The sequence below is a fragment of the Lates calcarifer genome, linkage group LG4 (assembly GCF_001640805.2).
Source record: "Lates calcarifer isolate ASB-BC8 linkage group LG4, TLL_Latcal_v3, whole genome shotgun sequence".
NCBI classification, from domain to species: domain Eukaryota; kingdom Metazoa; phylum Chordata; class Actinopteri; family Centropomidae; genus Lates; species Lates calcarifer.
This window is the reverse complement of record NC_066836.1, coordinates 5,122,243-5,137,981: the sequence shown is the minus strand read 5'-3', so window position 1 is coordinate 5,137,981 and position 15,739 is coordinate 5,122,243. Positions and strand designations below refer to the sequence as shown.

General features: G+C 42.7%; 1 protein-coding gene across 3 annotated transcripts; it reads left to right on the top strand.

The window, feature by feature from the left end:
* Positions 1-23: 23 nt before the first annotated feature.
* Positions 24-15,203, top strand: LOC108884305 (vang-like protein 2). 3 transcript variants are annotated; one of them, XM_018678139.2, is made up of 8 exons: positions 24-150; positions 9,657-10,039; positions 10,350-10,473; positions 11,213-11,820; positions 12,000-12,133; positions 12,354-12,489; positions 12,626-12,869; positions 12,988-15,203. In XM_018678139.2, the coding sequence occupies exons 2-8, from the start codon at positions 9,969-9,971 to the stop codon at positions 13,246-13,248; spliced, it is 1,578 nt and encodes a 525-aa protein (XP_018533655.1). In that variant the 5' UTR covers positions 24-150; positions 9,657-9,968; the 3' UTR covers positions 13,249-15,203. The 3 variants fall into 3 exon arrangements, with proteins under 3 accessions (XP_018533655.1, XP_050925804.1, XP_050925802.1); XM_051069847.1 differs by lacking the exon at positions 24-150 and adding an exon at positions 173-723; XM_051069845.1 differs by lacking the exon at positions 24-150 and adding an exon at positions 173-774.
* Positions 15,204-15,739: the final 536 nt, after the last annotated feature.

Here is a 15,739-nt window from a genome sequence, read left to right as displayed (position 1 = left end):
GGCTCAACCACACGGTTTCACAGGCCTTGGCCCCCCCAGGGGAAAGCAGAGGAGGGGCCAAACTGGAGCGGAGGCGGGGCGCACGGTGCTACGGCTGAGTGGAAAGAAAGTGGAAAGTGAGAAAATACCTGAATGGACAATCTGGAATAAGTAAGTAGTATTTTCAGTGGAAAAATGTCTTGAAAATGCTGGTGGAGGTGCTGGTGGTGTGTGTGGGTGCTTGTGCGCTGCGGAGAGAGAGGGGAGGATTTGGGGCGCCGGAGATCTCCGGTTTCCCCAAACAATAGTCGAGAGGACGCGATGGTCGCCTTCTTTTTCTTTTTTTTTAAACCGCAGGGAAGTTTAGGACCCTCGTTGGCCCTATTGTTGTTCTCACCGAGGCCACGTAGCTCTCCGGACTGATTTTAAACGTGGGAGGAGGATTGTTGTGTTTAGAAACGTTACTAGAGGATTTAAAAAGGATTCTGGGAAGTGATGCGTCTGGAAGGAACAAGCGCGTCCAGTTTGATCCTAGGCCGGAGGTTTTTGAATTTTCTCCCTGGTGGAGGACTGCTGGGGATTTGAGTGCGTCCATTCATTTGCTGTGAGGGCGTCCCGTTTGGAAAAGGAAAGGGAGAAGAAAGGGGAACGAGCATTTGGATAATTTGGCATCAGGACGCGACCAGTGGGGCCTGGGAGTCTCCCATTGTCCTGCCTTTCTCCAACACCCTCCTTTTTGATTTTGTAGGTCGCTCAACTCTTTATATTCGCCCTAAATGCTCCCGGCTCCTCGCAGTAAGTTAGCCTTTTGGTAGCCTTTTGTGGAAGTGGAATCATGTTGAATTATTGATGTAGCTTGACTCTTGAGCTGTGTAACCACAGGCAGCAGCACACAGCTAAAATGTGTCCATAAAACCTTTACGTTGTTGCGCCGTTCAAATTCAAACAGAAACAGTAAAATGCTGCTGCTGTAGTAAAAGGCCCTGATTCCCTCTGCTTCACTGAGGACTTCTTCATTTTACAGTGAAAGTGAATATAAATGCACATTAGAGTCACACACATACCGTGTATCCAGTGGGCATGTTATAGTGATAAATGCAGGACGTAAAAATACCATAAAGTAAATAGACTGTAACTGTAATTTTACAGTAAGAAAGACCAGGTGTGTTCCCTGTAGAGGCTTTGTTGACACACATGCTTTGGAAGAGGCTGTAGGAATACCACTGTGAATTTGAAGTTAGTACATTTATAATGCTCAGTAGGGCTTAAACTTTTCATTCATCTATAAAATGTCAGGAAATAGTGACAAGTTCTGATCATATTCATGAAAAGTGCTTGATTTGTCAGAGCAACGAGCCCCAAACTCAAATTTACCATGATATCAAGCATCAGTTCTCACATTTGAGAAGCTGGATCAAGTATATGTTTGGTATTTTTTACTCCATAAGGTATTAATCAATTATTTATATTGTTATGTTTCTGATAATCAACTACTCAGTTCAGCCTGTCTGGCTTAATGTTTAAAGAGTGAATTAGCAGCAGTGTGTCTTTTGGTTTGGTTTATTAACAAAATAACACAGTGTATTTCAAACAGTGTCCCTGGTGACCAGCCTCTATCAGTGTAGACAGTCATTCAATGTCCGACTGAAGATGCGTCATTGAATAGGACCTAAGAACTGAACGTATGAAAAGTACAAGCATACAATCAATAATTTCTGAGAGGTGTATGGAGCAGAGCAGACCTGGCTGGAGGGGAAAGTAGAGATGCAATGCAACTAGTGATTACAGTTGGATGTTAAGCTGATGATTATTTTTTGATTTGTCATTTCATCTATGGAATATATAAAAAACCCCAAACAGCCCAAAGATATTCAGTTTACATTTAAAACAGAAAAAGCTGCAGATCATCACACTTGAGACGCTGAAACCAGCAAATATTTGCAGTTTACAGGACTTAAAAGATTAATCAATCATCAAAGTTGTATCACCTAATCAATGAAGCGATTCAGTTGTTTCAGCTCCGGTGCAAACATCAGTGGATTAAAGGGAAAAAGATACATTAAGACATCTGTGCATGGACACTTTTCACTGTTTTCTACTTTGTGCAGAAAATAGTTCCCAACAGTTCATCAACTAGAACAACTGGGACTCTTTTATTTGTTATTCAAATGTTCTGAGCGCTGCAGATGAAATGAAATTTGCCTGCACTGTACTGGGGTGAAGATAGAATCTCAAAAGTTGCGCAAATAAAACAACTTCATTCCAGTAGAGTAGGAAAATATGTTGTTTGTGATTTGAGGGAACTGAAAACTGTCAAAAAATTTACTGGTTCCAGCTTCTCCAGTGTGAATATTTGATGGTTACTTGGTTATTTATTATAGTAAATTAAATATCTGTGGGGTTTTGACTTCAGCTTTGATTTCTGGGAATTTGCAAATAGGCACATTCCACTGTTTTCTGGTATTTTACAGACCAAACGTTTAATCAAGAGGAAAAATCAGCAGATTAATCAATAACAAAAATAATGTCTGATGGTCAAGACAGTTGCCCGCAGCTTTTAGACCAACCAGCACGAGTCTTTTATCCGAACCACATCAATCTCAGCTCAGCTCATTGGGCCACTTCCTGTCTCTGCAACACTGTGTTTGGACATGAAGACAGATTGCATGCAGGGGTCTCTTTGAATCACAGCGCTGAGCAGAGGACAGACTTGTTGATTCAACCACACCCTGTTAGATTTGTACACACACACACACACCTGCTCCAGTTTGCTGGCCATGTGTGCGCGAAGGCTGACAGTAGCAGTTGTCTTGTTTTTTGCTGGTTTTACTGATGTCGTCGCAGGCAACAGTGGGTGGTGGTCAGCCCTATGTGTGTGTGTGAGTGTGAGTGTGTGTGGCCCTGATACACTGATGAGCCTCTTCCCCTGCTGGAGCCTGGGTGTGTGCACGCTTATTTTCACAGTTGGTATATCAGGCCTCAAATGGCTGTTGAATGGAGCTGGTCATTTCAGAGATGGGGCCAGATTGCTTTTCCACCCTGACAGCTGCTGTCTCAGTGCCAGGCCGCTCAAAATGTTCGATGACAGCTTGATTTCTTTTTGCCTTTGGGAAAACAAGAGGCTGTAAAATCCTACATCTGCTTGTTTTAAACATCTTGTGACTCGAGCTGCATGTTTGTGGCAGAGTTCCTGATTCATTTTGGTTGGTTTCGCTGGAACTTCTAATTTGATAGTTTGAATGATTTGCTGAGCAGTATGAACTCACTTGCCTTCTCTGGATTTAATAAACGCATCTGCGCTATTTCACATTATTATACAGACCACAGATAGAAGCAGTAAGAGGAAATCAGACCAATTAAAACAGAAATGAATGCATGAGTTCACAATATTGGTACGTGGATCAGGGTGAGTGTTACAGATTCAGTCTGATGAAGCAGTGAACAGTTTTATTCTCTAACTACATCAGAACATTTAAAGAGATGTAATAACATGAATGCTAAAATCATGCTTGAGACTGGATATTGTAGGAATCTTTTTGTTACTGATTGAAAATATGAGACCTGATTTTTGGTGCTTTACCAAAACGAATACTGTATTTTTTCTGTAAAACTAAACAAGCCAAAGACTTTTTTCTTAACATAAAACAACCATAGCAGGATGTGTCCTATGCAAAATAAAAAAATAAAGAATAATAAAAAAAAATAATAAGCAAAATTATCATTTAAATTACGAAAAATAAAACCAAAGAACAAGCAAACAAGACCAAGAATCTGTTCAACCTTTCTAAGGCAAGTTTCAAAACTCACACATAGAAACACATTTTAGCTGATACCCAGCCCTAACCATGACTAATCATTATACTGCAATTGCTGTAGTGCGACACATGGCTGTAATCTCTATTAGGGGCTTGTTTTAAAGTGAAGCGTCTGTAGGCATGGCTGCAGCTACCACTGGGGACACCAGAGTGATGTCTTCTGTCATATTTCTGGGAATCTGGGAGGTTTAATAACATGAGTAAGAGAAATTCACAGTGTATGATGATGCATGTTTCGCACAGGATGGGTTCTGATGTTCCTCAGTCTAAGTTAGGTTGTATTTAGCCTAAATGAATTGAATTTAGTTGTCTCAGAGGATATCACTGAAAAGATAAATCGATGAATAAAATGTGAAATGTCAGTTTGGTTGTTGGCTTGACAATACTTTCTTCGGTGTGTGAGGTTGTGGAGTGGGGACTTTGGACTCATGACCTCTGTTTTTTTAAAATGGCTGCAGCTTTCTATAGAAGGTGTCGTATGTTCCTATGAGATACGGAAGCAACTGTCTGGCAAAATGATTATTTTCTCTAGTGAATGATTATTCAGGAAACACTTAGCTTCACTATCAGTTAATGATGTGAAATTGTTTTACACTCCCTTTGGCTCGAGCCATAACAACCGTCCAACCATGGAGCATGACATCCTTACTGTTTAATCTCAGACCACACACATACAGAGATTACTGGACCGGCCTGTTGTTGAATTCAGTCAAGACCTAAGTGAACAAGGGCTGTTTTCTTTTTCTTTCTTAGAAATCAGACTTTCACTTTGAAGTAGAGCTGTGAGAAATGAATGAGTTGTGTGTGTTTAAAAAAAAAAAAAAAAAAATCCTGAAATAAGAATCTAAAGAATCACACTACTGTTGGGTTAACAATGGCAGCAGAGAACAATAGCTGAGTAAGAAATGAAGCTGTGTATTCAAGGAAGAAGATTATCAAAAGCCATGAACAACAACAGGTTATATTTTTACAGAACAGGCTTTAGCTTTCACTTCTGCTCAGATAGACCTGCATACTCGAGGTATTTATCTGGAATTAACGCCGCTGACTGAAGTTGATGTGAAGAGTCCTGGTGTGGTTTATTAAGTAGGCCATAGGACACAGGGATGAATAGGAAACCTTATCCATCTCTCCAATGGACCACACCTCTTGTAGATCAAGTGCTCTGTCATATTCTCGCTAAGCAGGCTGACGGAGAGACAGGCAGTTAAATAGACAGGCTCGTTTTCAAAGTGTAAGGGTCAAGGATACCGCTGAGGATAAGAAATGTGGAGCCACAATGCACAGGATGAGGGCGTCTACCAGATGCTATACTTATGTCTTCTCCTACATTTTTACAGGTCAAGCTATAGGTTTGGACAAAAATATGAGACGGTTAGAAACTTAGAGAATTTTTTCATGTGAAAAATGAATTCATCCTTTTATAATTAATGTAATAACTACAGCACTGGTGACGTCTAAACAGAAGTTCAGCCACCATAATCAGCTGAAAATCCAGACCAGATGTCAAATGGTCACAAGGAAGTTACATTTATAAGTTGCATTTATCATTATGGAGGTAAATGTTTTAATTTACTATGATAAAAAAAATTATCGTCCAGCCCTGTTAGGCTAAGATAGGTTCGGACAAGTCTGGCATTTGTTTCCGCTGAGAGACATGGAGCTTTGTGTTGGCACAAACTTAAGACGATCCTTGAGTTTTCCTTTTTTTTTGTAGCATATGTATCTCATTATGTGAACAACAGGAGAAACACGGGCGTCGTCCATCTGAAAGGTCAATGCTAAAAGTTGATGTCAGTCTTTCAGAATGAACATAGGAAGAACTTCTTTGTGAAGCCTCTAGTTTACAGTGAAGTTCAGTACAGTCATACAGAGACAGGTTCAGAGAAGAAAAGTTGATGTCTTTAACCACAGTGGCTTTAAAGGCTCATAATGCAATCCAACCACAAGACGAAGTTGTGTTTTGACTGAAAAATATACTGTCTGAAACTAGTTAAAAAGATATTTTTGTGTACAGTATGTAGATAGTTCTTTATTATCTGTCTTGCCTTGCAGACATAGTGGCCAAATTCTCCTTTCAGGATACCATGTTTTCCAGTTTCCTTCACAGCATAAGATCTTAAATGCATGAATATATTCTTTGTGTTTGAAAAATGTGGATTTATGAAGCACAGTGTAATCATATGAGCCACTGTGGTGATAATGAATCTGAGTTGTTACTGTTTGGACTTTATTACTTCAGTGAATATCATAACATATCAACATCAAGCAGATGCTGTGTTAATTATTGTGACACTAATGTTACTCACACTGCTCTGTCCCTGGATCAGTTTATATCCCTGCACAAACAACTTTAGATGTATGTCTCATCTCAGTGCGATGTCTAAAGTCATAATCTGGAATAGAGGCACATGTGGAGGGTGGATGGGGAGCTCTGCTGTGTCTTTGACTCAGACTCAGGAAGCAGGATGACTGTGTTATATCGATAATTTGCTGAAGCATCAACAGATAACTACACAGGCACTGGTCAAATTGGCATTACAGTTAGTAGCTATTCGTGGTCCTCAGAGGTTAATCTCAGGAGTTTTGTCTGACACTGCTGCAGTCCTTAAAACTAAACTTTTGACTATTCCTTTGTTTCTCAAAAACATCTGCAAAATGTGTGAAATTTACTGTGCATATTCATGATCCCCAGAAGACGAATCCTTTTGGCTTTTGTGGACCCCTGACCTTACCTGTGGTGCCATCTGTGGGCTAAAACTTCCAGCTGTATACACAGGAAATCTAATGTACAAATCACCCTTAAATTGACTGAGTACACTGCTTCTCCCTTCAGGATGAACTCTGTCCATTTTTGAAAATCTGGCCACTCTGCACAAACTCGGCTGAAATATTAACTTGGCACACAACATTTCACATAATCAAAGGTGATAAACCAGTTTTGATCTGAAGGACTTTTCCTTTAAGTGCCGCCCTCACAACAAACTTTAAAGTTATCACCGCAATATTTGCTCAGTCCACCGTGTTTGTCTTGCACCTTTAGCGGTCACTAGCAGGGATTTAGACGTCTATTCTTGGTCCTTTAATTTGCTCTCTAAGGCCTTTTGCTACAGATGCTGGAGCTACATGTCTGTGTCTGTGACTCTTAGAGAAGACTGACAAAATATGTAAGAGTCATCATGGCAATTATTGCGACATATAAACAGAACCACACTAATCTAAGATTGCATCATTTCTTGTGTGATTTTCATAGATGTATAGGGGAGAATATGTTGCTGAAATGACTCATCTTGTGGTGTAATTGCTTTGAAATGCAGACAGTGTAACTGTAATTGCTTAATTGTTATTTTTTGATGGTGGTGAGCTAAACATTAAGGCCAATGATGAATTCAGATTGTTATTTTGGCCGACATTTCTCTGTCTGGGAGGACAAGTTCTAGCTGAACTTCCACGACCACTAGATAAAAACAGTGTTTAGATTCAGTCTATCGCCAGTCAAAAGAGACAGGGCTTGCTTGGGAAACGCCACTTAAATCTGCTCCTCCATGTGAATCTGTAGTAACTATCTGTTCTTTAGATGCTTCAAAGCATTTGAGAGGGACTGGCTTTCTTTAATGCGCACTTTCAGTGAAATGTCATGCAATTCTACACAATCTAAAACAAGAATTTGCCCATGTTGTGTGACATTCAGATTCAGACTCTTCTCTATTGCAGAGACATGAAACGTGACAGTTTTCCGTGCATTCTTTATATGGAAGAGCACAGCACGACTCTGTACATAAGCTGCTCATTTCTCAGCCATTACTAAAGAAAAAAGCTTATGATGATCCACCAGGAAGAGGCTGTTAGTCATTGGAGTTTTGTGGTTTGGAATAAGCATGTTGTTGAGATTTTACACATGGCTGCAGGGCTGTAAAAACCTCTCTGGTCTGGTAAAAGTTAGTGCATTTTGGTGCTGGATGAGGGGTACTTCCTCTTCAGAAAAAAATATGAAGGTTTATATGATGTGGATAAACTTGCAGAAATCCCACAGACAGCTTTGTCGTGGTACAGTATTTGGCTTGAAGGGCAGTGGATTTTTAAAGACAATGGTGTTGATGGAGCATAAAAGCCACATTAAGTTAAAGCAGGACCCTGTAAAGTCAGTGATGGCAGCTAACATCCCCCTTCATTTCCCACAGAGGTCCAATCAAAGCCAGCGAGCCACACCCTCCCTTTATCAATTAACCAGCATATGACAGTCCAACATCCGTCATGCCAACACTTTTATTTTGGCAAATTTTTTTTCTCGTCACCGTGGAAGAACAGAGTGGCAGAGGGCGGCGTGAGGTCAGGTTTCCACGGCAACTGTCAACCTCCAATCCCCCTCCAGCTGAACACCCTCTTTCATCGCCATGGCAGCGGAGAGGCCCCCGTTTCCCGGGGGACGGGGGGAGTGCGGGAGGGAATGTGAGACGGCGAGAGGGAGGGAGAGGGCAAACAAGTTTTGTGAAAACACAGTAATCCAATATGGCCGCCATTGTGTCAGAGCTAACGGCGGCTAAAGCTCGCCGCTCAGTGAGAGGAGATACAGTCGTGTGATGATTAACCCCGGCTGAGACCTGGAAGACTTGATATAAGAACACAGAGCTGAAACTAAAGCCTCAGTTTAGAGGGTTAATGTGTTTTAGTGTCACATGGTCGATAGATCACAGCACTCAGAGTGCCAGGGTGAGAGGTTTGAATCCCACAACTACCACATACATGCACTCTTAATGTACAGGGCTATTTCACGTCATATTTGTACCATGGAACTAAGTGATACACATGTTTAACCTTCCTGAAACCTGACACTAATCCTGACAGACACTGAGGGACGATACTTTGAGCTGATGTTTCTCTAAACTGGACAGTTTTATATGGAAAATCAACGTTGTCTACAAACCAAATTTAAGTCCAGAATAAAGACATACACAAAAACACCACCAGTCAAATTAAGAAATGAACTGTGCAGCTGTCTTTGACAAGTTTATCTCTGAAGATCAGTAGCCATTGAAATGGCATGACTGGACAATATCTAAAATGCCTGTGTGTGTGTGTGTGTGTGTGTGTTGCATCTACAAGTTTAATGCTGAAATGAGATAAATGAGTCACTTAACAGAAAATTGATCAGCAATAATTTTGTTAATTGTTTCTTACCTTAATCAGGTAATAAGTAAACATATTCTGGTTACAGCCTCAGACGTGCTACGATAAGTTAGCACTCTTCATCTCGTGTTTATTGGATTTTAATATAATCTCTTGAGTACTTGCTGTATAATGGGCATGTGGCACTATTTTATTGACTTAACAATAGTCAATCAATAAATTATCATAGAAAATAATAGTAACATAAGTCACATTGTCTCCCTTTAAACAGTTATATTCCTGCTGTTTGAATGCCTTGAATGACATGGAGGCTGTGCTTCCAAATGATGCTTATCTTGTAGATTATACAAAGACCAGGATGCATAATGTGAAAAGGAAGTTTTGCCAAGTTCAGAATAGACTCTGGGGACCTTGAAGTGTATCCATCGAGATGGTTTGGCGTGATAACTTTTAGAAATATGAAGCAGGAAGTGGCTTGTTAGATGAAAGGATACATTATGTATGAACCCTCCTCTGTGTTTTATTGAAGTCCACTGACTTAACATGTATAACTTGTGACTTATCAGTATGTTCAGAGTTGTTCAGACTGGTTCTGTTGCATACATATACAGTGTAGCTGCATAATCTAAAACAGACGGAAAGATAAGGACAGCAGCATGTGATCCAGAGCAGATACTGATGTGAAAGAAGTCACACTTTTCCAAAAGTTTTAACCAACTTTTCCTTCTCTTTCAGAGCACGGCCACCTCAGCTCTCCCCTGCTGCGACTCTCCTACCCGCCATCCTCTCCCACCCCTCTTCCTCCTTTTCTCCTCCTCTCTGTAGCCTCCCCCGCTCTCCCGCCTCCCTTCTCCTGCTCCCTCCTCATCGGCCTCCAAGATAGATTCCCTCAGGAGTAAGGTTGACCTGCTCAAGCTGCCCCTGGCTCTCTCCACCAAGTCCATCTCCGAGCGCAAGAGCCAGCTGGGAGGAGTCGGCGAGCAGCGCGGCACGGGGGGAGGAGGAGGAGGCGGGGCTCGTAAAGCCCGCTCACCACTGACCCGAGACATGGACAACGAGTCGCAGTACTCAGGCTACTCTTACAAGTCCTCCCATTCTCGAAGCTCCCGCAAGCACAGGTGGGTCACATAGGTCACATGACATAATCTTAACATCTTTCTCTTCCTGGCTCTAAATAAATTATTTCCTACTGTTGATACCATTTAGGTTGAAGTCCCCAAATGCCAAGAGATGAAATTACTTCTCTCCTGTTGTTGACAAGTTTGAATATTAGCACAAAATCTAACATACGTTACATCTTTTCAATGTGTTTAAATAAAATTAATGTAATAATACTTCATATGAGCTAAGAAACAAGTACTAAGACATAGGAACTGGAAGTACCATTATACAGTGAGTAACCCTGTGTGGTGTGTGTGTGTCTTCCAGGGATCGGAGGGATCGTCATCGCTCTAAGAGCAGAGACAGCAGCAGTCGCGGAGATAAATCGGTCACCATCCAAACTCCTGGAGAACCGCTGCTCGACGCAGAGTCGACCCGCGGAGATGACAGGGTCAGTCACACTGTTCGCCACATGTCCATTTTAAAGCCACAGTTACTCATCGATTACTCAGGAAACAAAGTCAAACAGCTCTGATCTTTGGTGTTTGTGGAGATGAGGGGTTAATTTCTTTGTAAATATTTCCTGTGGCACTTTAGCTCCTTTAACAACTACTAAAATAATTTTCTGTCCTGCAGGGCTCTGTTATTCTGGTGCTATCCATGCTAATACACTAGATCCCTTTAAAGAATCCTGTTCTCCTATAGAAGTGTCTTTTCACACTCCTCTGATGTCTCAAGTGTGTCTCTCAGGAGCTGTCAGTCATTTCACTTCAGTCCTCGCCCTTGTCGTCAGTCACTGGGGGAGAGCAGGTGTTGACATTTGTCTAATTGAGTCTTAAAATATTGAAGAGGCAGTATTTCAAGTGAAGAGGCATGTTTTCATTGAGGAGCCAGAGGTGACGTTTTTGTTCCCAGATGAAGTGAGGAGGTGTCTTTCTTTAAATAGTCAAGAGGAATTTGTGCTTAAGCTTAAATCAACCTGTCACCCTCTCTGGCTCGAGAGCTGGGTCACAAGGACACAAGGACACAAACAACTTGAATACAGAGAGGCTGAAGGTGTTGAGGAGTGGATTCAATTTAATTCGATTTAATTTCTTGCATTTCAAATTAAAACTCTTGAGTCCTTGTATTCATTCGCACTATTTTAGATGGTAAAAATGATGAATCATTTCTTTCTCCTTGTCTGACAGGATGATAACTGGGGAGAGACCACCACAGTCGTCACTGGCACCTCAGAGCACAGCATCTCAAACGAGGACCTGACCCGCGTCACCAAAGATTTGGAGGAGTCGACTCCTCTGGAGTGCAAGCGCTTTGTTGGCCCGGCTCTGGGAGGCTGCCTGAGCTTCTTCGCCCTCGTCACGCCTTTAGCCTTCCTCATCCTCCCGCAGGTCCTGTGGCGTGACGCCCTCGAGCCCTGCGGCACGCCCTGCGAAGGCCTCTACGTCTCCCTGGCCTTCAAGCTCCTGGTCCTGCTCATCTCCTCCTGGGCACTGTTCCTCCGCCCTCCTCGCGCCACCCTGCCGCGCTTCTTCGTCTTCCGCTGCTTGCTGATGGTGCTGGTGTTCCTGTTCGTGGCGTCGTACTGGTTGTTCTACGGCGTGCGGGTGCTGGAGCCCAGGGAGAGGGACTACAGGGGGATTGTGGAGTACGCTGCCTCGCTGGTGGACGCCCTGCTCTTCATCCAGTACCTGGCTCTGGTGCTGCTGGAGGTCCGACACCTGCAGCCGGCCTTCTGCCTTAAGGTGGTCCGGAGCACGGACGGAGCCAGCAAGTTCTACAACGTGGGCCACCTCAGGTTAGTTAGTGAACAGCAGGTGAACTGTATTGACCCTCCTTAGATAAAAGGCAGTGACATTCAATATTATTGTCTTGTGTTTGCATGTATATAGTCTATAGTTTGTCCCTGTCCACTCAGCAGCTGATGTCAGACCAGTACTTAACTGTGATGGTGATGTTTGACCCTCTGTGTTTTAGTATCCAGCGGGCAGCTGTCTGGGTGTTGGACCGTTATTACAACGACTTCCCCGTCTACAACCCTGCCCTGCTCAACCTGCCCAAATCCATCCTGTCCAAGAAGATGACTGGCTTCAAGGTTTACTCCCTGGATGGTAAGTACAGCCTGGTGACGGCTCTGATGCCTGTTTTCTGATCCATAACTCATCATTTTCTTCAGTCGTCGTCGTCACTTGATGGCTGTTGTTTGTCACATACACAGACATATGTTGCAGTTGAACCTTTTTTTTAGGTTAAAAGTCCAAATGTGAGCATCAGCCAAATACCTGAAATGCAAATCCACTAACTCCTCTCTCTGCGCGTGTTGTTTTGTAGAGAACACCACCAACAACTCCACGGGTCAGTCCAGGGCCATGATCGCAGCCGCTGCCAGGAGGAGAGACAACTCCCACAACGAGTATTACTACGAGGAGGCTGAGATGGACCGCAGGGTCCGCAAACGCAAGGCCAGGTCAGAGAAGTATTCCTTACCAATAAACTAAACAAGATTACGCTGATCTGACCTAAACAACCAGAAAGGACATTCTGTTCAGAAATAACCACAAAGCCAACAACTACAATGTGTCTTTTTTTTGCCATCTCTCTAGGTTGGTCGTGGCGGTGGAAGAGGCCTTCACACACATCAAGCGTCTCCACGAGGACGAGGTCGCCTCGTCCCCCAAACACCCGAGAGAAGTGATGGACCCTCGGGAGGCGGCTCAGGCCATCTTCGCTCCGATGGCCCGGGCTATGCAGAAATACCTGAGGACCACCCGTCAGCAGGCGTTCCACAGCATGGAGAGCATCCTCACACACCTGCAGTTCTGCATCACACATAACATGACGCCCAAGGTGAGAGTTTTGGCTGAAATGACCTTTATTAACCTGGTTTCTATTTATCCCAGTAGCCACAGCAACCAGCATGTTTTGCAGTGTCTCGATGATAATTAACTTCTGTCTTCCCTGTCAGGCTTTCCTGGAGCGTTACCTCACCCCAGGTCCCACCATGCAGTACCAGCAGCAGAACGGCAGGGGGCGCCAGTGGACTCTGGTGAGCGAGGAGCCGGTGACCTCAGCCCTGCGTCAGGGTCTGGTTTTCTCCCTGCGGCGCCTGGACTTCTCCCTGGTGGTCACGGTGACGCCGCTCCCCTTCCTGCGGCTCGGTGAGGAGTTCATCGACCCAAAGAGCCACAAGTTCGTCATGAGGCTGCAGTCGGAGACCTCGGTGTGAGGGCATCTCCCAAAGCACCGTCTCCCCTCCCGCTGTCCTCTCCGTTCGTGCTCGCTCCTGCTGGATCACTGATGTGCGGGACACGTGGAGGCCTTGTCCAGTTTCCCCTGTCTGTGACACAGAAACCATTCAAGGAGAGGAGCGTTACGTATCTGACACCTCCTCCTGTTTTCTGATCATCACAGATGCTCTGATATCAAACTGTGATCAGCTCAACGATTGTCTAAACCTGGAAATAAACGGATGCCTTGACTTTTTCTTTTTCCGTGTTGTCAAGTCTTTGTCTTTACAACACGCTGTAAAAAATCCCTTTTTTGTAAAAGGGGACTTTTTGGTTTTTTGCCTTTTTCTTTTCACTGTAACCACTGGACTACTTTACTGTGCTGACTCAACACATGAACACCAGAGGAGGGGATTACATCACATTTGTCACTTCCTCTGTCTTGTCTCAGACCAATTGGAGCTCAGCTCTGACTGCAACGCTGATGTACCACTGCCTTTCAGTTCCCTGTCGGTGTATTTGTTTGACATGACAAGGTCTGGTTTTATATTAGAGGGTGTGACTTTTTTTTTGTACTCACAGAATGTAGCATTATGTGCATTGATTTAACACATTACTTTTCTGTGGCCTCAAGGCCAACCTATCTTTTTATCTGACTGTAAAGAAAAATGGAAGTACATTCCTACATTGTTGCTACTCCAGACTCTGTATGTTCATGATTGTCTACATATGCAGCTTTAGTTTTATTCTACACTGGCATTTTTACTCTTAATGTTACAGTTTTAACAGGAAATCTAAACATAGATCCCGTTTACACCTGATATTAACATATGAGGATGGTCTGGTGTTACTGTTTCTGTCTACAAATCCCATAAAATAGCAGAAAACCAACAATACATTAGTGTTGTTAGACTTCTGTACCCTGTCTGTGACACTCAGAAGTCCAGTCATTCCTGTTGTAGATATAACTCTTTAAAAACAGCTCACAAACATGTTTTTTGTTTTGTAAAAAAGGGTTAGTGATGTGCTGTTTTTTTACATTTTTGAAGCTCTGTTACACAGTGGAATAAGTTATCAGACAATAGAAGGATCAATTCATTGTTGGTTTTGTTCTTTTGGGAATTTGTTGACAATAAGAAAAATATTTGTAGAGCTTTGATGTTCGTCCTATTAAAACAGCTGTCAGACAAAAATATTCTCAACCCAGGGTCTAACTTACATGTTGTTTCTAAAGCTTTCAGCCACATCTCATGGCCTTCCTCTGCGGATATAATTGATCGGTTGTCATAGTGAAACATCTAGAGGATTGATCAGCTAGTAGATTGGCAGAAAATTCTAATTTAAATTAAATTGGACTCTGGGAAACTGGGATGGAGATTTTATTTTATTTATGGACATTTTATTCAACAAACAAATTATTGATTACTCAAGACAATAATTGGCAGATTAATCAATACGAAAATAATCATTAGTTGCAGTGTTGCTGACGTTTTAGTTGTGGAGGAGGAGGAGGCCATCCACTTGTGACACCACAGAGACAGGGGTTACAGCCTCCCTCCATCTACAACCACCTGTAAAGTAAACCAGCTCCACCTGCTGAGGGAGATGTGGTTGACAGCTTTGGAAAATTTCTGTAGTTGGAGTTTTTGTCAAGTGAAAGAAGAACAAGGCATACAGCAGCTTAACTTTCATTCACCTCCACATGTTGTCATTTCCCCTTAACTTAATATAATGATGAATATTAATGATAAAAGTAAATGCAAGATGTCTTAATTACCAAATGGTTTTCACACAGCCCAGTAAACCAGATTATGAATGCAGACACAAGTAGTATTTTAATGCCAGGTGTAAACAGGGGATATTCTACACTTTTTAACATTACACCGTACTAAACAGGCAGCTGTAGTTAAACTATGAGCTGACTTATTATGGTTTTCATTTTGTTTTTATGCATTTCTACAAAAATCCCAAACCAGACGTGTGATTGTAAATCCTCACTGCAGCTCCTCTGCAGCAGTAGCGCATCACCGCCTCGCCTTGTGCCACGAGCTGAAAAAAGCACAGTGAACACGCTGCCTCCTCCCCCTCTCAGCCTTACTCTCCAGACATGGAGGAGCAGCAGCATCGGGCCACATCTGTCCGCTAATATTAGCTCCTCGTCCTGAAACTTACTGTAAACCCTGAAGCTCGCCTGATGTTGAGACTTGAGCCGCTCTCTCGTATCTACCTACACTAAGTTGAGCCACAACACGACTGACTGTTTGCTTTTGTTTTCCAGTGAAAATGTGGTTTAAAAAGCCCTTTACATTTCTAAAAAACTATATATATATCCAAAATCCAGGTCTGATGTGTATGACATTTCATCAGAGTGATCAAAATGCAGATGGTTTTTTTTTTAAAATGCATGCTAGAGTTATTTCAGGCTCCAAAAGTTTTTTATAATAACTCGTTTTCTATCATTTTTAAGGTGCCTAAGTTATGACGATGCAA

Coding starts and splice junctions, on each gene's coding strand:
- LOC108884305 (XM_018678139.2), top strand. CDS start 9,969: ATGGACAACGAGTCGCAGTACTCAGGCTACTCTTACAAGTCCTCCCAT. Junction 10,474..11,212: donor CGACCCGCGGAGATGACAGG/GTCAGTCACACT, acceptor CTTGTCTGACAG/GATGATAACTGGGGAGAGAC. Junction 12,490..12,625: donor GTCCGCAAACGCAAGGCCAG/GTCAGAGAAGTA, acceptor CCATCTCTCTAG/GTTGGTCGTGGCGGTGGAAG.